The sequence below is a fragment of the Notechis scutatus genome, chromosome 14, assembly GCF_049901735.1.
Source record: "Notechis scutatus isolate UNSWTSFEM ecotype Mainland chromosome 14, rNotScu1.2, whole genome shotgun sequence".
NCBI classification, from domain to species: Eukaryota; Metazoa; Chordata; class Lepidosauria; order Squamata; family Elapidae; genus Notechis; species Notechis scutatus.
In genome coordinates this window covers 4,725,586-4,744,890 of record NC_142022.1, presented here as the reverse complement: position 1 = coordinate 4,744,890, position 19,305 = coordinate 4,725,586, and the positions used below count along the sequence as shown (strand labels likewise).

General features: G+C 46.6%; 1 protein-coding gene across 1 annotated transcript; it reads right to left on the bottom strand.

Moving 5' to 3' along the window:
* Positions 1–8,808: 8,808 nt before the first annotated feature.
* On the bottom strand, positions 8,809–19,018 carry NPAS4 (neuronal PAS domain protein 4). The gene is made up of 8 exons (XM_087943223.1): positions 18,782–19,018; positions 18,278–18,429; positions 17,793–17,895; positions 16,493–16,742; positions 15,692–15,801; positions 15,435–15,573; positions 11,841–13,174; positions 8,809–9,704 (listed from the first exon to the last, which is right to left on the bottom strand). The coding sequence occupies exons 1-8, from the start codon at positions 18,954–18,956 to the stop codon at positions 9,676–9,678; spliced, it is 2,292 nt and encodes a 763-aa protein (XP_087799349.1). The 5' UTR covers positions 18,957–19,018; the 3' UTR covers positions 8,809–9,675.
* Positions 19,019–19,305: the final 287 nt, after the last annotated feature.

Genomic DNA, 19,305 nt, shown 5'->3' with positions numbered 1-19,305 from the left:
AAGGAATGGAGGGAAGCAAAGGGAGAAAGAGGGAGGGAGGAAAGGAGGGAAGGGAGAAATAGGGAACGGGGAGGAAAGGAAGGAATGGGGGAGAGCAAAGGGAGAAAGGGAGGGAGGGAGGAAAGGAAGGAAGGGAGAAATAGGGAAGGAGGGAGGGAGGGAAGGGAGGAAAGGAATGGGGGAAGCAAAGGGAGAAAGAGGGAGGGAGGGAGGAAAGGAAGGAAGGGAGAAATTGGGAAGGAGGGAGGGAGGAAAGGAAGGAAGGGAGGAAAGCCGAGAAAATAGGGAAGGGGGGGAAAAAAGAGGGAAGGAATGGAGGGAAGCAGAAAGAGGGAGGGAGGGAAGGAGAAAAAGAGGGAAGGAATGGAGGGAAGCAAAGGGAGAAAGAGGGAGGGAGGGAGGAAAGGAGGGAAGGGAGTAATAGGGAAGGAGGGAGGGAGGACAAGAAGGAAGGAAGGAAAGGAGGAAAGCAAAGAGAAATAGGGAAGGGGAGGAAAAGAGGGAAGGAATGGAGGGAAGCAAAGGGAGAAAGAGGGAGGGAGAAAAGGAAGGGAGGAAAGAAGGGAAGCAAAGAGAGAAATAGGGAAGGAGGGAAGGAGAAAAAGAGGGAAGGAATGGAGGGAAGCAAAGGGAGAAAGAGGGAGGGAGGGAGGAAAGGAAGGAAGGGAGAAATAGGGAAGGAAGGAAAGGAGGAAAGCAAATAGAAATAGGGAAGGAGAGAAGGAGAAAAAGAGGGAAGGAATGGAGGGAAGCAAAGGGAGAAAGGGAGGGAGGGAGGAGAGGAAGGAAGGGAGAAATAGGGAAGGAGGGAGGGAGGAAAGGAAGGAAGGGCGGAAAGGAGGAAAGCAAAGAGAAAGAGGGAAAGGGGAGGAAAAGAGGGAAGGAATGGAGGGAAGCAAAGGGAGAAATAAGGAGGGAGGGAGGGAGGGATGAAAGGAAGGAAGGGAGAAATAGGGAAGGAGGGAGGGAGGAAAGGGAGGGAGAAATAGGGAAGGGAGGAAGGAAGGGAAGGAGGAAAGCAAAGAGAAATAGGGAAGGGGGGGAGGAAAAGAGGGAAGCAATGGGGGAAGCAAAGGGAGAAATAGGGAGGGAGGGAGGAAAGGAGGGAAGGGGAGGAATAGGGAAGGAGGGAGGGAGGACAGGAAGGAAGGAAGGAAAGGAGGAAAGCAAAGAGAAATAGGGAAGGGGGGAGGAAAAGAGGGAAGGAAGAAATAGGGAAGGAGAGAAGGAGAAAAAGAGGGAAGGAATGGGGGAAGCAAAGGGAGAAAGAGGGAGGGAGGGAGGAAAGGAGGGAAGGGAGAAATAGGGAAGGAGGGAGGGAGGAAAGAAGAGCAAAAGAAATAGGGAAGGGGGAGGAAAGGAGGGAAGCAATGGAGGGAAGCAAAAGGAGAAATAAGGAGGGAGGGAGGAAAGGAAGGAAGGGAGAAATAGGGAAGGAGGAAAGGAGGAAAGCAAAGAGAAATAGGGAAGGGGGAGGAAAGGAGGGAAGGAATGGAGGGAAGCAGAAAGGAGGGAGGGAAGGAGAAAGAGGGAAGGAATGGAGGGAAGCAAAGAGAGAAAGAGGGAGGGAGGGAGGAAAGGAAGGAAGGGAGACATAGGGAAGGAGGGAAGGAAGGAAGGGAAGAAGGGAAGCAAAGAGAGAAATAGGGATGGAGGGAAGGAGAAAATGAGGGAAGGAATGGAGGGAAGCAAAGGGAGAAAGGGAGGGAGGGAGAAAAGGAAGGAAGGAAAGAAGGGAAGCAAAGAGAGAAATAGGGAAGGCGGGGAGGAAAAGAGGGAAGGGAGAAATAGGGAAGGAGGGGGAGGAAAGGAAGGAAGGGAGGAAAGGAGGAAAGCAAAGAGAAAGAGGGAAAGAGGGGAAGAAAAGGGGGAAGGAATGGAGGGAAGCAAAGGGAGAAATAAGGAGGGAGGGAGGGAAGGGAGGAATAGGGAAGGAGGGAGGGAGGAAAGGAGGAAAGCAAAGGGAGAAATAGGGAAGGAGGGAAGGAGAAAAAGAGGGAAGGAATGGAGGGAAGCAAAGGGAGAAATGAGGGAGGGAGGGAGGGAAGGGAGGAATAGGGAAGGAGGGAGGGAGGAAAGGGAGGAAAGGAGGAAAGCAAAGGGAGAAATAGGGAAGGAGGGAAGGAGAAAAAGAGGGAAGGAATGGAGGGAAGCAAAGGGAGAAATAAGAAGGGAGGGAGGGAGGGAGGAAAGGAGGGAAGGGAGAAATAGGGGAAGGAGGGAGGGAGGAAAGGGAGGAATGGAGGGAAGCAAAAGGAGAAATAGGGAAGGAAGGAAGGAGAAAAAGAGGGAAGGAATGGAGGGAAGCAAAGGGAGAAAGAGGGAGGGAGAAAAGGAAGGAACGAAAGAAGGGAAGCAAACAGAGAAATAGGGAAGGGGGAGGAAAAAGGGAAGGAATGGAGGGAAGCAAAGGGAGAAATAGGGAGGGAGGGAGGAAAGGAGGGAAGGGAGAAATAGGGAAGGAGGGAGGGAGGAAAGGAGGAAAGCAAAGAGAAATAGGGAAAGGAGGGAAGAAGGAAGGAACGGAAGGAGAGAAAGGAAAGAAAGGAAGAGGGAGACAGGGAATGAATGAATGAATGAATGAATGAATGAATGAATAAAGGAATTGAAGAAGAGGGAAGGAAGGAAAGAAAGTGAGGGAGGCCATTTAGCCATCGCTCGAGGGTTGGATCCGGCGGGACCAAGCTGAGCTAGGACTGTGGGAAAGAAGACTCGGTCCTGCCAGGATGAGAGCGCCTGGGCTGCCTTGACACGCTTCATTTAAGCCACGGTCAACGTGCGGACGGGTGCGTTCCAGCCAGCCATTCGTGTGGTCCCGCTGAGCCCACCCCACCCGCCCACCGCCCCAACCCACGTAGGGAACCTCGGTGCTTTATTTTCCATCGTCTCGGATGAGCAACGCAAAGTCGGGTCCCGGTGCCTGCATGGATGAGAGACCGCGAGGACAGCCACTCCAAGTGGGAAGTGCAACATTTTAAACACTAGTAGCAGGTGCAGCCTCCCCCTTTTTTTTTTGAAAAAATAAATAAATCTTATTTTATAAAATCTATTTTTTTAAAGAGGATGCATGTAGAGCATGGGTTTCTTCCCCCCATCCTTGCATGGGGGGGGGGTAACCTTCTGCCCCCCCCCCCAAAAAAAAAGGAGCGGGAGGGAAATTAGCCATTCCCAGCACCCCAAACTCCTTACCTTTAGTGGGTGATTCTCAACGAGACGCACAGGGAGCAAGAAACAAAAGGAAGTGCAATACTGTAGTTTGGCGCCTTTCCCAATTCCCGCCAAATTAAATGAACAGTTTTCCCCTTTTCCCCAGCAGAGGGCACCCCAAACCCATGTTTCTTTGTGATGGGGGGGTGCAGAGATGTTAAGGGGTGAAGGTCTCATCATTGCAGGTTTTAGGGAAGAAATTGGAGAGTCAATTGTCCGGATTGATACATAGGGTAGGGGTGTCCAACCTTGCCAACTTTAAGACCTGTGGACTTCAACTCCCAGAATTCCCCAGCCTGCAACTTTAAAACCTGTGGACTTCAACTCCCAGAATTCTTCAGCCTGCATCTTTGAGACCTGTGGACTTCAACTCCCAGAATTCCTCAGCCTGCGTCTTTGAGACCTGTGGACTTCAACTCCCAGAATTCCTCAGCCTGCGTCTTTAAGACCTGTGGACTTCAACTCCCAGAATTCCTCAGCCTGCGTCTTTAAGACCTGTGGACTTCAACTCCCAGAATTCCCCAGCCTGCGTCTTTAAGACCTGTGGACTTCAACTCCCAGAATTCCCCAGCCTGTGACTTTAAAACCTGTGGACTTCATTTCCCAGAATTCTTCAGACTTCAACTTTAAGACCTGTGGACTTCAACTCCCAGAATTCCTCAGCCTGCTACTTTAAGACCTGTGGACTTCAACTCCCAGAATTCCTCAGCCTGCATCTTTAAGGCCTGTGGACTTCAATTCCCAGAATTCCTCAGCCTGCGTCTTTAAGACCTGTGGACTTCAACTCCCAGAATTCCCCAGCCTGCGTCTTTAAGACCTGTGGACTTCATTTCCCAGAATTCCTCAGCCTGCATCTTTAGGACCTGTGGACTTCAACCCCAGAATTCCTCAGCCTGCGACTTTAAAACCTGTGGACTTCATTTCCCAGAATTCCTCAGCCTGCAACTTTAAGACCTGTGGACTTCATTTCCCAGAATTCCTCAGACTTCAACTTTAAGACCTGTGGACTTCATTTCCCAGAATTCCTCAGCCTGCATCTTTAAGTCCTGTGGACTTCATTTCCCAGAATTCCTCAGCCTGCATCTTTAAGTCCTGTGGACTTCAACTTCCAGAATTCCTCAGCCTGCATCTTTAAGACCTGTGGACTTCATTTCCCAGAATTCCTCAGCCTGCAACTTTAAGACCCGTGGACTTCATTTTGTAGAATTCCTCATCCTGCATCTTTAAGACCTGTGGACTTCAACTCCCAGAATTCCTCAGCCTGCTACTTTAAGACCTGTGGACTTCAACTTCCAGAATTCCTCAGCCTGCATCTTTAAGATCTGTGGACTTCAACTCCCAGAATTCCTCAGCCTGCGTCTTTAAGACCTGTGGACTTCAACTGCCAGAATTCCCCAGCCTGCGACTTTAAAACCTGTGGACTTCATTTCCCAGAATTCCTCAGACTTCAAGTTTAAGACCTGTGGACTTCAACTCCCAGAATTCCTCAGCCTGCATCTTTAAGACCTGTGGACTTCAACTCCCAGAATTCCTCAGCCTGCGTCTTTAAGACCTGTGGACTTCAACTCCCAGAATTCCCCAGCCTGCGTCTTTAAGACCTGTGGACTTCATTTCCCAGAATTCCTCAGCCTGCATCTTTAAGACCTGTGGACTTCAACCCCAGAATTCCTCAGCCTGCGACTTTAAAACCTGTGGACTTCATTTCCCAGAATTCCTCAGCCTGCATCTTTAAGACCTGTGGACTTCATTTCCCAGAATTCCTCAGCCTGCATCTTTAAGACCTGTGGACTTCATTTCCCAGAATTCCTCAGCCTGCATCTTTAAGACCTGTGGACTTCAACTCCCAGAATTCCTCAGCCTGCATCTTTAAGGCCTGTGGACTTCAATTCCCAGAATTCCTCAGCCTGCGTCTTTAAGACTTGTGGACTTCCAACTCCCAGAATTCCTCAGCCTGCGTCTTTAAGACCTGTGGACTTCAACTCCCAGAATTCCTCAGCCTGCTACTTTAAGACTTGTGGACTTCAACTCCCAGAATTCCCCAGCCTGCGTCTTTAAGACCTGTGGACTTCATTTCCCAGAATTCCTCAGACTTCAACTTTAAGACCTGTGGACTTCATTTCCCAGAATTCCTCAGCCTGCATCTTTAAGACCTGTGGACTTCATTTCCCAGAATTCCTCAGCCTGCATCTTTAAGGCCTGTGGACTTCAATTCCCAGAATTCCTCAGCCTGCGTCTTTAAGACTTGTGGACTTCCAACTCCCAGAATTCCTCAGCCTGCGTCTTTAAGACCTGTGGACTTCAACTCCCAGAATTCCTCAGCCTGCTACTTTAAGACTTGTGGACTTCAACTCCCAGAATTCCCCAGCCTGCAACTTTAAAACCTGTGGACTTCATTTCCCAGAATTCCTCAGACTTCAACTTTAAGACCTGTGGACTTCATTTCCCAGAATTCCTCAGCCTGCATCTTTAAGACCTGTGGACTTCATTTCCCAGAATTCCTCAGCCTGCATCTTTAAGGCCTGTGGACTCCAATTCCCAGAATTCCTCAGCCTGCGTCTTTAAGACTTGTGGACTTCCAACTCCCAGTATTCTTCAGCCAACCCTGTTGGCTGGTGAATTCTGGGAGTTGAAGTCCATGAAAAGCTGCCAAGGTTGGACACTTGTGGGACAGGTGGTCCTTGACTTATAACAGTTCGTGTAGTGACTGTTCAAAGTCACAATGGCACTGAGGAAAGTGACAGGATCGTTTTTCACACTGATGACTGTGGCTGCCATTCTCCATGGTCACGTGATAAAAATTCAGAAGCTTGGCAACTGGCTCATATTTATGACGGTTGCAATGTCCTGGGTTCACATTTTCCCCTTTTGTGACCTTCTGACAAGCAAAGTCAGAATGTGTTCGTATATTCACAGGTGCAGTGATTCGCCTAATAATTTTGGCAAGAGAGGCAGTAAAATGGGGCAAAGCTCACTTAGCGTCTGTCTTGCTTAGCCACAGAAATGTTAGGCTCCATTCTGATTGTAAGTCGAGTATACTTCTATAGGATCTGCTCGAGCAAAGGGTTGGACTAGAAGACCTCCAAGGTCCCTTCCAACTCTGTTATTTGGTATTCTGTAAAATAATTTGAAATGTTTTGGAAACACCCAGAGCTCTGTTTCTGGATTTTGGGGAATGGGGTGGTGCAGATGTCCTCTGTTAGAACAGACCCTTTTGCAAAATTTGGTAAGGAAGGCTGAAGTCCACGGGTCTTAATTTTTTTTTTTGTCTTACAACCAGGAGTGGGCTACTACCAGTTTTCTCTCTGGTTCGGGCAAACCGATTATTAATTTTATGGTTGGTTCGGCGAACTGGAAAATCCCACCCCTGGCTGGCCCCGCCTACTCCACCTCTCCAGGAGTCCCCAAGTGGCCCATTTTGGATCCCAGGTAGGTGCAAGGCCAGGGGATTCAAATTTTTAACAACTGGTTCTGTGGGTGTGGCTTAGGTAGTGGGCATGGCTTGGTGTTCATGTTATTGGCTGGGTGTGGCCAACTCAATATCACTCACATCGAGGCATGCATCTTCTCGCTTGGCCTCTCATGACTGTGGGGATGCTGCAACAGTCGTAAGTGTGAAAAATGGCCATAAGTCACTTTTTCCAGTGCCATTGTAACTTTAAATGTTCACTCCACACAAGCAAAGTACCAGCAAAGGAGGGGAAAAAAACTCCAGAGAGGTTCCAGAGACGGGAAGTCTAGTCCTGCCAAGAATGGAATAAGGGTTAACGGAGAGGCAGTTTCTGTAAGCAACACCAGAATGTTTCCTTCCTGCCTTCCTTACAGGATTAGCCCAGTAATTTCTTCTAACAACCGGTTCTCCCAACTGATTAGAATGTTAACAACCGGTTCTAGCGAATAGGTGCGAACTGGTAGAATCCCACCCCTGTGCAGGGCGCACATGGAGGCTCGGGGAAGGTGGAAAAATGGGCCTCCCCGGGAAGGCTGGAAATGGGCCCGTTTCTGGCCTCGAGAGAGCCTCCGGAGCCTGGGGAGGCCAACACGAAGGAAAGCCTCGGGAGCCTGGGGAGGGTGAAAACGCTCCCTCCCTGCCGTGGTACAGGAGGCCGACTAGGCCACGCCCAACATGGCCACACCCACCCAGCAACCGGGCACAGAACCGGTTGTTAAATTTTTTTAAACCCCACCTTTGCTTTACAATCACAATTTTAGGTTCAATTACAAGAACCACCTGCAGATAAAAAAAGCGAGCATTAATTTAAAACACAACACACACACTTTAAAGGTCTGGTTCTCAAGGTTGTGTTTCCTTTTTTATTGCAAAAACTCATGTCCAGACTTGGCAAAAAAAAAAAAAAAGGTTTTCAATAACACAGCACAAGAACAGGCAATCTTCCAGAAATAAAAAGTACAAGTTACAAGCGTGTGCTCTTTCGGTTGTACAAAAATGGACAAGCAAACCCTGTTTGATTTGTGTTGCGTTGTGTTGTTTTTTTCCCCTGCGCAACTTTGCAGGCGTGTAGGTTTTCTTTTCTTTTTTTAACACAAGTCCCGCGTTTGGACATGTCGTGGTTTTTAGGCTTAACGACATTCAGAGAGTGCGACCCTCACACAGGCTCGTAGCTGATGGCAGCGTAAATACTGAGAGGATGTCACAAGTAGTCCCCCCGCAGTTTTGAACGGCGACAATTAAGGGAAGAGTAGGGCGAGTTGTGGAGTTGTGGGAGAGATGAAGCAGAAAGTTTGAGGCCTGAGCCTCCAGTTTCTGCTCGGGAGAGGAGGCTGGTAAAGATTTCCAAAGCTTGTCACAAGCCATATTATTCCAAATTAAATTGAAACACGTACATCTAGAATGCAGCGGAATATAAACATCGGTATTTATCCTGGAACCACTGTTCTCACAAAAGTTTCCCCGTTGCTTGAGTAGTGCCGTTACGGAACAAGAAGAGACAAATTTTGGAATATTATCTCCGCGATCTACCGCTGGGTATTTTTGGCAAGGGTCAGATCCCAGCCCAAAGTGATTGGGTGACCCCTTGCGTGGACAAACGAGGCCTCGGGCCACTGAGCTACCCGGCCTCGCCCGTCATAGGATGCTCGGAGGGACCAAAGGATTAGAAAAAAGAAAAAATAAATCTGAGTAACTCACATGGTGGTTATGTACACAGCAGATTCCACTGTCAAAGGAAATGTTTTGGTCACACCAAAACGGGGGGGTTGATGTACAATTAAAAGATGCAAACAATTTTGTTGGAAGCTATAGTTAAGACCGAGGCCTTGAATTTTTCATCTCATTTGATGTGCAATTGAAAAAACAACAAAACCACAGCAATTCCCCCAAAAAAAACCCTGAATTTTGTTGGAAGCCATAGGACAGAGGCCTTGAATTCTTCATCTCTCCTAAAATGATCAATTGATCCATTTTTATCGATGATCCCAAAAGATACGTAAAAGAATGGATTTGAGCTCCGGTGAACAGAAAGGCCACATCCATATAATGTTCTTGGCAAGAATGCAGAAGGGGATGTTTGGCTGACTTCCCAGGCTAGTCTGTGGCTCTAAAATTTCTTGGTGGTCTCCCATCCTGCACAATATTCCCCCCCACCCAAGATGTGCTGTGAGAAACCAATTCAAGTCCCTTCATGCTGTTTCCAGTGCCTTGTGGTTTTTCCCACCCATCCCTGTTGTGTTTAAAAAGAAAGGAATTGCCAAAGGCTTTCAGGAGCCACAGGAAGCTTTAGGAGCTCAGATTATATACCTCTGATTTAGAGGAACCTGCTAATACTTAAATAACCATCACAAAGCGATTTTTTAAAAAAAAAACCACACACACATTGAATTGGAAACAGGTACCCCAAACTTGGAATGGCAGTCTTTCTGTACAAACAGAAATACACAATGCAAAAATGGCAAGGCAATAAAGTCAATTATTGCATTACCACAGCCATTGGCCCTTACTATAGTAGGTATTCGTACCACCTACACATTCTTTACTCAAGGGAGCAGGGGCGAAAGATTAAGTGACTGGAAGAGGGAGAAAAAAATCCCCAAACAGTGCAAAGGTTTTGCGCCAACTCGGCGTTAAATCGTGATTTTAGGAGCCATTGGGCCCAAAGGCCTCCCTCTGGTATTTCTTAATAAATTACATATAGGTTTACTCACTACGAGTGAATACGATAACATGTGTGAATCCACTTACAACAGTCCTTCCCTTAGCTCTGAGCAACTAGTCTCACACCGAAGTCTCAGAATCAAGATATGTGGTTTGTTGTTTTTTTTTCTGGTTTTTTTTTTAAATAAAAAAAAAAGAGTCTTGTCTTGTCGAAAACCCTCCGACGTAAACTGTTGGGTGCAAGATTTTTTTTTAAATCCGCAGGACAACTTCCGGAGGGTTAGGGGGATCTTGGTGGATGTAGTTTCTTAAAGATATGACAATATGCCATACTTGGAGAAGTAAGTCACAGACTTATTTCAAAATGAAGGATCGTTTTCGCTTCCATCTAAAGCGGGGAGACAGAAAAGGAAGATCAGTCAGTGGATGGAAAACGCCAAGCTCCAAACTCAAATCACGTGCTTTCTGGGGCCTGCTCCCCCACTGTAAGGACTAGAAACTTGTTTCTAAATCTGAGATTGGTTATTCTCAGGATTTCTTTCTTGGCCAGCAGGCTGAAATTCTGGGAGTTGAAATCCGTAAAGCTTAAAATGTGCTGGCTGGGGAATTTTGGGAGTTAGGTGGGTTTTTTAAAAAAAGTTTTTGTTTAAATATGCTGCTAATCCAGCCACCTCTGGCCCCAATTCTGGAGGGCCTCCTCCTGCTGCGAATGGGGAATCTCTCGCCTCCCCTAATCCTGTCTGTCAAGACTCTCCCCCATCTAGGTCAGGGTTGCCCTTCAGGGGCTTTTTCCAAAAGGCAAATGGACTTCCTGGGTTTCTTTTTTCTTAGAAAACTTTTTGCTTCTCATCTAAGAAGTTTCTTCGGTTTCCTTGAATGAGAAGCAAAGCATTTTCAAAGAAAAGGAAAGAAAAAAGATGAAAACAAGGAAAGGAAGGAAGGAAGGAAGGAAGGAAGGAAGGAAGGAAGGAAGGAAGGAAGGAAGGAAGGAAGGAAGGAAGGAAAGGAAGAAAGGGAATAAAGAACAAAAAAAAGAAAGAAAGAAAGAAAGAAAGAAAGAAAGAAAGAAAGAAAGAAAGAAAGAAAGAAAGAAAGAAAGAAGGAAGGAAGGAAGGAAGGAAGGAAGGAAAGAAAAAGAAAGAAAAAGAAAGAGAAAGAAAGAAAGAAAGAAAGAAAGAAAGAAAGAAAGAAAGAAAGAAAGAAAGAAAAGGGAAGGGAAGAAAGGAAGGAAAGGGAGAAAGAAAAGAAAGAAAGAAAGAAAGAAAGAAAGAAAGAAAGAAAGAAAGAAAGAAAGAAAGAAAGGAAGGAAGGAAGGAAGGAAAGAAAAGAAAGAAAAAGAAAGAAAAAGAAAGAAAGAAAGAAAGAAAGAAAGAAAGAAAGAAAGAAAGAAAAGGGAAGGGAAGAAAGGAAGGAAAGGGAGAAAGAAAAGAAAGAAAGAAAGAAAGAAAGAAAGAAAGAAAGAAAGAAAGAAAGAAAGAAAGAAAGAAAGAAAGAAAGAGAGAAAGGGAGAAAGAGAAAGAAAGAAAGAGAGAGAGAGGAAAGGAAGAAAGAAAGAAAAGAAGGAAGGAAGGAAAGAAAAAGAAAAAAAGAAAGAAAAGGGAAGGGAAGAAAGGAAGGAAAGGGAGAAAGAAAAACAAAGAAAGAAAGAAAGAAAGAAAGAAAGAAAGAGGAAAGGGAGAAAGAAAGAAAGAGGAAAGGGAGAAAGAGAAAGAAAGAAAGAAAGAAAGAAAGAAAGAAAGAAAGAAAGAAAGAGAAAGAAAGAAAGAAAGAAAGAAAGAAAGAAAGAAAGAAAGAAAGAAAGAAAGAAAGAAAGAAAGAAAGAAAGAAAAGAAAAGGAAAGGGAGGAAAGGGAGGAAAGAAAGAAATGAAGAAACGAAGAAAGGAAGGAAAGGGAGAAAGAAAGAAAGAGGAAAGGGAGAAAGAGAAAGAAAGAAGAAAGAAAGAAAGAAAGAAGAAAGAAAGAAAGAAAGAAAGAAAGAAAGAAAGAAAGGAAAGAAAGAAAGAAAAGGAAAGGAAAGGGAGGAAAGAAAGAAATGAAGAAACGAAGAAAGGAAGGAAAGGGAGAAAGGAAGGAAAGGGAGAAAGAAAAGAAAGAAAGAAAGAAAGAAAAAGAAAGAAAGAAAGAAAAGAAAGAAGGGAAGGGAAGAAAGGAAGAGAAAAGGAAGGAAGAAAAAGAAGGGAAGGAAGATAGAGAAGAAAAAGAAAGAAGAAAGAAAACAAAAAGAAGGAAGAAAAAAGGAAAGGAAGGAAATGAGGAAGGAAGGAAAAGAAGATAAAGAAAAGAAAGAGGGAAGGAAAAGGGAAGGAAGGAAGAGAAAAGAAAAGGAAGCAAGAAAAAGAAGGGAAAGAAAAAAGGAAAATAGAAAGAAAGAAAAAGAAAGGAAAGAAAGAAAGAAAGAATCAAGAAACTCCAATTGCCTTTTGAAAAACACCTTTAGGACACCCCTTACTCTTGCTCCCCTGACCCCTCCCCTCCCCTGCCTCCCCAAATTTGCTGCCTGCCACCCCCCAGCACCCCGCTTACCTTCCTGGAAGCCGTCCGGCCTTTGGCTCTGGAGTTGATACAACTCATCTAACCCCTCACAGGGTGAGTTTGAGGCACGTGTCTCAAAGGCTGTTTCGAAGGAGGTCAGGTCCTCCAAAAAACATGGCTCTTCTGGAGCCAAGTCCATCCTTGGCGAAAGAGCAAAAGCTCCGGGGCTACTATCTTCGGTGTCCAAGCCGATTGGACTACTGACGTCGCCACCGCAGAACTGGTGGTGAGGGCACCTCATCCCTGCCCCACCTTTCTCGAACAGAAAGGACGACAGGTCTTGCAGGAGGGTCTCGAGAGCGTTCTCGTCCACCAGGAGGTCCTCCTCCAGGCAGGTCAAGAGAGAGAAGTCAACACTCCTCCAGGTTTTGGGCCGCTGGAAATCCGGCCGAGGTTCCGGCACAGGAAACAGTCCGGGGCCGGGCACCGGTGGGTCCTCCTCTCGGAGAGCCCCCCGGCCGTCCTCGGCACGTCCTCGGGAAGCGGTGGAGCCGAAAGTCTCGGCCAGGCTACAGATCTGCTGTGCCAGCTGTTCGATCTCGTTCTTCTCCTTCTCAGAGTAGCGGAAGAAGGTTTGCTTGATGGGCGAGGCCTCCGGCGTCAAGATCCCCTCGGGTACCATAGGCACATCCACGTAGAGGGGACCTCGGATCTCCGGCAAGCTCATGACGACACAGCCCCTGTTACCGGGGCTGTCTGGAGTCGGGGGAAGTTTCTCATAGAGAACATTGCAGGGTTCTTGGGCGTAGAACAGCTCGGTCACGGCAGCCAGGCCAGCGGGAGAGTTGGCGCTGGACGCCGTGCCCGGAGGCAAGGCCATGGGGCCACCTCCGTAAACCTCCGGAGCTCCGAAGAGGAAAGCTGAACTCTGGTGTGGGGTATAAGGAGGGGTGCAGATCAAATCTTTCGACGCAGGTTTGCCGCCGGGGGGATTCTCGCTCGCAAACGCCTGTCCGTAACCTCCTTGCGGAAGGACGACGTACCCGAAGCCCGGTTCTTTGACGAGCAGGCTGAGAGAAGAACCTGGCGGGGCATCCTCGATGGAGGAGATATTCCCAGGTTCCATCATCTCTTCAGGCAGGCCTTCCGGAGGCTCGCCAAACGCCGACGGGCCTTCAGGGACCCCGGCGGTGCTGAAATCGAAGGTCGGGGCCGCGAGCGTGGCGGTGGGAGTGCCGGCACCCGGTGTGAAGACTTGATCAGGGCTGGACAGTTGTCCGGGAGACAGAAGGCTTTCCAGAAAGGTGGTGGTGCTTTCAAGAGCGTATGGGCCTTGGGATCCTTCAGCGGAGAGTTGCTGCTTCAGGCACCAGGCTTCGGAATCGCTGCAGAGAAAAGAAGGAGGGAAAGTTAAGATGGAGGCTCTGCAGAGACTTCTCATCGTCAAGACAGCCGGGAATCAAATACAAGGTAGTCCTCACTTTACAACCGCAATCAATGTTTTGCGAAGCAAGAAATTTGCGCAGCAAGTTCGGGGGGCCCTTTGACGACTTTCCTTGCCCCCTTGGTTAAGGGAATCCCTGCGGTTGTTCAATTAGTAACCCCTTTGTTAAGTGAATCTGGCTTCCCCATTGACTTGGCTTGTCAGAAAGTCGGCAAAGGAGGGAAAATCACGCTCCCCCCTCCCCGGGTTGCTGCAACCGTTATAACTCTGAGTCAGTCACCGAGCGGCTGAATTTTTGATCGTGTGACCATGAGGATGCTACAAACGGTCAGAAGTCTGAAACACGGCCCTAAATCACTTTCAATGTAACCCTGAGTGAACTGTTTTAAGTGTATCTACATTTTTTTTTAAATTCTTTCTGTCTCTCTGGTTATGGGATTGGAACAGCCTTGCAGGCCTAAGATAACACGGGGATGAGGAAACCTGGCTTATGAAAGTTAGAGGCACCGAAAGAACTCTACCCCAAAAATCACCATCTTCTAGCTAGACACCCCTTATTGCTTCTCTCGTTTATTTAGAGCAAGGGTCTTCCAACTTGGCAAGTTTGAGACTTCTGGACTTCAACTCCCAGAATTCCTGAGCTAACATGACTGGAGGAGGAATTCTGGGAGTTGAAGTCCATAAGTCTTCAAACTGTCGAGGTCGAAGACCCCTGATCTATCATCTCTCTCTCTCTGCACCTACCTACCTATTTACCTATCTATCAATCAATCAATCAATCTATCTATCTATCTATCATCTATATATCTATCATCTATATATCATCTATCTATCATCTATCACAAGGGTCTTCAAACTCGGCAAGTTTAAGACTTGTGGACTTCAACTCCAAGAATTCCTGAGCTAACATGACTGGAGGAGGAATTCTGGGAGTTGAAGTCCATAAGTCTTCAAACTGTCGAGGTCGAAGACCCCTGATCTATCATCTCTCTCTCTCTGCACCTACCTACCTATTTACCTATCAATCAATCAATCAATCTATCTATCATCTATATATCATCTATCTATCATCTATCACAAGGGTCTTCAAACTCGGCAAGTTTAAGACTTGTGGACTTCAACTCCAAGAATTCCTGAGCTAACATGACTGGAGGAGGAGGAATTCTGGGAGTTGAAGTCCACAAGTCTTAAAGCTGTCAAGTTTGAAGACCCCTGATCTATATCTATCTATCTATCCATCCATCCATCCATCATCTGCCTCTCTAATCAATATTAATCATCTATCTATATCTATATATCCTCTGTTTCTAATTTATAACATCTATAGTTCTGTCTATCTTATATCTATCTATCATCTATTTATCCTATTTATCTATCACATGTCTCTAATCAATATCTATAGCTATCTGTTGATCATCTATCATAAGGGTCTTCAAACTTGGCAAGCTTTAAGACTTGTGGACTTCCAACTCCCAGAATTCCTGAGCTAACCTGACTGGAGGAGGAGGAATTCCGGGAGTTGAAGTCCACAAGTCTTAAAGCTGTCGAGTTTGGAGACCCCTGATTTAGAGTTCTGCAAAGGATGAGCTATCCTGCCTGATTTCCTTATTTGCAGGATGCTTCCACTGCAAAGGGGCATCAGGAGTTGGAAGCAAATGAGCAGGAGGCCAAATAGGGGTGCAGCGATTTAAAGCAAAGATGGCCGATTCATTTGTTTTCTGATCGCGCCGTTTTAAGCCTCTGTATCCTGCCTTGAGTCACCTAGGTGAGAGCGGGGGCAGCTGTACAAAGGGTTTAAAATCAGTGCCAGAATGAGAGGGTAATTTGGTGTTGGGGTAGGTGCTGGACTAGAAACCAGGAGACAGTGAGTTTTAGTTCCACCTTAGGCATGAAGGCCGGCTGGGTGACTTGGGGCCAATCACCAGGAGACGGTGAGTTCTAGTTCCACTTTAGACATGAAAGTCAACTGGGTGACTTTGGGCCAATCACGAGGAGACGGTGAGTTCTAGTCCCACTTTAGGAAGGAAAGCCAACTGGGTGACTTTGGGTCAATCACGAGGAGACAGTGAGTTCTAGTCCCACTTTAGGCAGGAAAGCCTGCTGGGTGAACTCTGGGCCAATCCCTGTCTTCCACCTCACAGTTATAAAGAACTCTCAAGATAAAGAATATCTCAAGCCCAGAAAGAGTTCACAATGGTTACCTGATGACGTAGTTGTGAGAAACGATGGGGATCTCCACGTTCTCCAAGCGAAGCAGTGAGTAGATCCATATCCAGCTTATGCCATCTTTCGCTTGGAGCCGGATCACCATTTCGGTTTGTGCGTTGCTTTGGTCACCCACTGGAGTAACAAGTAAAGGAAAAAGGAAATGAGAGATCCGGTCACCTCAAACCGCTTCGCCCATCTGCTGTGGTTGCCCCAAAGGGGTTGGATGAAAGGAGAAGGGTAAGAAACTCACACAGTCGGTAATGCTGGGCTGAAGCGTGGCTGAGATCTTCCGGGTGGATCAAACCGTACCACGATTTGCAGAAGAGTTCGCTTTTCTCAAAGCCCAGATGGAAGATCACGCTAGAAAATGAAGAGAAAATAGAGATCAGGGTTTTGCAGCAAGCGTGGTATTGGAGCTTGCAGTTCCTTCCTCTACCAACATTTTCGATTCTGCTCCCAAGGCACTGAAGTCTTCCTTGCTGATTTGTTTTTGAGTTTTGAACCAGTTTAATCTTGGCTGCTTGAAGATGGGCGAATGTCAACTCCCAGAATCCCCCAGCCCACAACTCAATTCCACCCATCTTCAAACACTGGTCAGAAGAGAAGTCTCAACTTTGCGGGGCCTCCCTGAATTCTCACACTTCCCACTCTGAAAAAGTCCCATCTGAGAAGAACGACAATTCTTTTTTAAACTGAATAAGAAATAGTTGGGAAAAATAATACAGCAGATTTTTTTTTGGCGTGCTTGTTTGCATCCACTCTGGTTATTCGGTGCCATTTTTCCCTCTGGTGGATAGAAGAGGCTCCTTTCTTAAGAAGCCCAAATTCCTTCTTGGTCTTTCCTTATGTTCTTGTCGGTCCAGGAGTCTCTAACTTTACGATTTGTGGACTTCAACTCCCAGAATTCCCCAGCCATCATGGCTGACTGTGGGGAATTCTGGGAGTTGAAGTCCACCAGTCTTAAAGTTGCCAAATTTGGAGAGGTTAATCCTAACCTAATCCTAATCCTAGGTTAATCCTAACCTTTCAACTTTTCCATAAGGCCTCTCACCTTTCAGAGATATCCACGATGACCAGGTCTTTTGTGTGGCGACTCTCAAAAGCAGACAGGAAGAACGAATTTTGACCCATTCTGGGCTTAGGGTCTAGAGGGGTGCAGAAGGCCGTGAAGACAGGATTGGTGGACCAATAAGAACCCGGAGGAGGTTGGTGGAAGTGACCGCGAATCAGAACCAGCTTGTTTCCTGCACTTTGACGCCGGATTGTCTTGGAAGTGTTGAAGTGACAACGGAAGAGACGTTCTGTTTTGGTTTGAGGGACAGAAGAAAAAGAAGAAGAAGATTGAGAAACCAGAAAAGACATAATACGTTGAAGCATACTCAAAACGATCAACTTGCTGAGCCTATCTCTATGTCGGTTTGCTGTCAGGATTCCGGCAGTTGCCCTAATTAAATCATGAGCCTCAAGCCAAACTTCAAAACCTATAATGAATTTATTAGATCCTGTCGGCAGGACCTGTTGGAAGCCAATTCTGAGACACATAATTCACTGTCATCCTTGACCCTGGTTTCCCCCACCCCCACCCCTTTGAGTGCATAATTCATATTCTCCAACAAAACACATCCATAGCCAAGAGTCATCAATCATGTTCTCCAATTAGAGATTTGCTTGGAAGAAACTCCGGTTGCCTAGTTACAATCTCTGCAAGTTATGAATGGAATGCACTTTTGATTCCAAACTGCTTCCCTGCTTTTTTCAAATTCCTCCCCCCCTCCTTTCTGTTGGCAACTGTAAAACGGGCATAGAAACGTTTTATGAGTTGACACTCTAGCAGAAAGCATGGATCTGTTCCACTCTCCTAGACTTGGCAAATCGTATTATTTTTTCTGCTTGAAATGTATTTCTAAATAAATTTCTTAATCACAGTTTACAAGAATGGAGTTAATTTCCTCTGATTGGAAAACTCCATGCTAGAATGACGTTTTCAATCTTGGCCACTTGAAGATTTGTGGACCTGGGAATTGAGGTCCACATATCTTCAAGCAACTATGGTTGACAAGCAGTGGCCTTAAGGCTTGTTGTTCTCCAGAAAATGCCATGCTGCTTTTTCTCCATACTCCATCACATTCATAATGTTATCAGCTCCCAAATGTGAGTTTTTTTCTGGTAAAAGCTGAGCTTTCGTAGCTTCTCCCTCGAATTAAGCTCAGCAAGGCATCGTTCTGTTCTAACATGCAACCTGTCAACTTTTAAATAGTCAACCACGCTAATTTAGATTCCTTTCCCAACCACAATGTCTACTGCTTCCCTTCTCTCCTGCACAACACTCATTCCCACAAAGGAACACTTACCGGTATTTAATGGAGAAGGCAATGCCAATTGAGTCTTCATCACTAAATGATCTGCCGGATCAATAATGTCGTAGATGCTGTCTCCTTGGGCCACTAAATCCACCTGCAGGCATAAGGAAGAGGACAAACAGTTGTGAAATTGAACTCTTCTCTTAGTCATGGAGTCATCAGAAATCTTAGCTTCACATAGGATCCCCAAAGTCAACCGACTTTCATAAATGCATTTACTCCCAGTGAGAAAATAATCTCTTAAGAGCTATCAATGTTATGGACAAACTGCTTATGGAGACCATAGGTCTAATTTAATAAGCCCCAGCCTTGGAGAAACCAAAAGGCTATGGCTTCAATGAAATGCTCTTGTAATTCAGCAAAACAAAAGGTTAGTCTGCTCTTAAACCCAGGATAATTCAGAGGAGTGCTGTCATTTCCCCTATTTTACAGTAAAGGTACCACTCTCCCCTCTTCACAAGTCTGCTGGTACGTACCATAGAATGCCCCAAGTGCTCGGCCACGCTCTCCGACACATAGATGAGTTTGCCTTCGCCCGTGAACGCCAAAAGGAAACCGGGAAGGGTCTGCATGAAATCATCTAAGTCCTGGGAAGAAAGCAAGCTCTCCAAGCTTTCCAAAGTCGCACCTGTTGAGAAACAGGACAGGGGTTTAATTAATATTATTATTATTATTATTTTTAAATGCCCTCTCTTTGCATCTCATAAGTCGAGGGAGAGGAACTGTAAGGGGTTTCAGCACCACGGATAACTGTCACTACAACTAAAGTCTTAGGTGGCTGTTTCAGCACCATGGACAGCAGCCCAGTGCACTCCCCCCGTTGGCCGTTTCAGCACCACGGAGAGAGACCTGTTGAGTTCCCAAGGAAAGGCGCTTCAGGAAGGAAGCAGCCCCTTACCCAACAACTTCAGAAGTAAACCCACCCACCCCGCTCTTAGATTCCCCCTTCCCCAAGCCCTTCGGCGGTCTTCTGAATCTACCTTTGGAGAAGAAGATGGATTTCCGAGTATAGATGCAAGCCAGCGACATGATGTGCAGATAAGAGAGCCGGAGTTTATCTCCTTCGGCAATCGGCAACAGGTCCTTGAGATGTCTGATTTCCGCGTTGATTTGATCCCGCCGTGCCTTGGAGGCTCCTTTCGTGGACCGGTACATCTCGGCTGGGAAGAAGATCCGTGCAGCTCAGCCGCTTCCGTCTTTGCGCCCTCTCTCTTTCTCTCTCTCTGATGCCTGCCTGTGGATCTGTCGAAGAGCCTGCTTTCCATCTTTTATAGGCGGTTGGAAGTGTGGGCACTGGCATATTAAGGAAAAACGGGGCGGGAAGAATTGTTCAGATCAATGGAGGGAGAGGGTTGCAGACCCAGCTCCCCCCGCTTCCATGGGCTTGGGGGAACCCTACGTCACTGGCTTCTGAATGACGTGGTGAGAGAAGGGGAGGCTGGAGGAGGAAACTAAGGAAACACTCGCACCGAATTAGGAGACAAAACGAGTCTTGAGTGTTGGA

Excerpts from the sequence above, each read along its gene's own strand:
- NPAS4 (XM_087943223.1), bottom strand. The coding sequence starts at position 18,956 with ATGTACCGGTCCACGAAAGGAGCCTCCAAGGCACGGCGGGATCAAATC. Across the intron at positions 16,743-17,792 it reads GCCTTCTCCATTAAATACCG|AACGTCTCTTCCGTTGTCAC; the intron begins GTAAGTGTTCCT and ends AAACCAAAACAG. Across the intron at positions 15,574-15,691 it reads AGCCCAGCATTACCGACTGT|TGGGTGACCAAAGCAACGCA; the intron begins GTGAGTTTCTTA and ends TTGTTACTCCAG.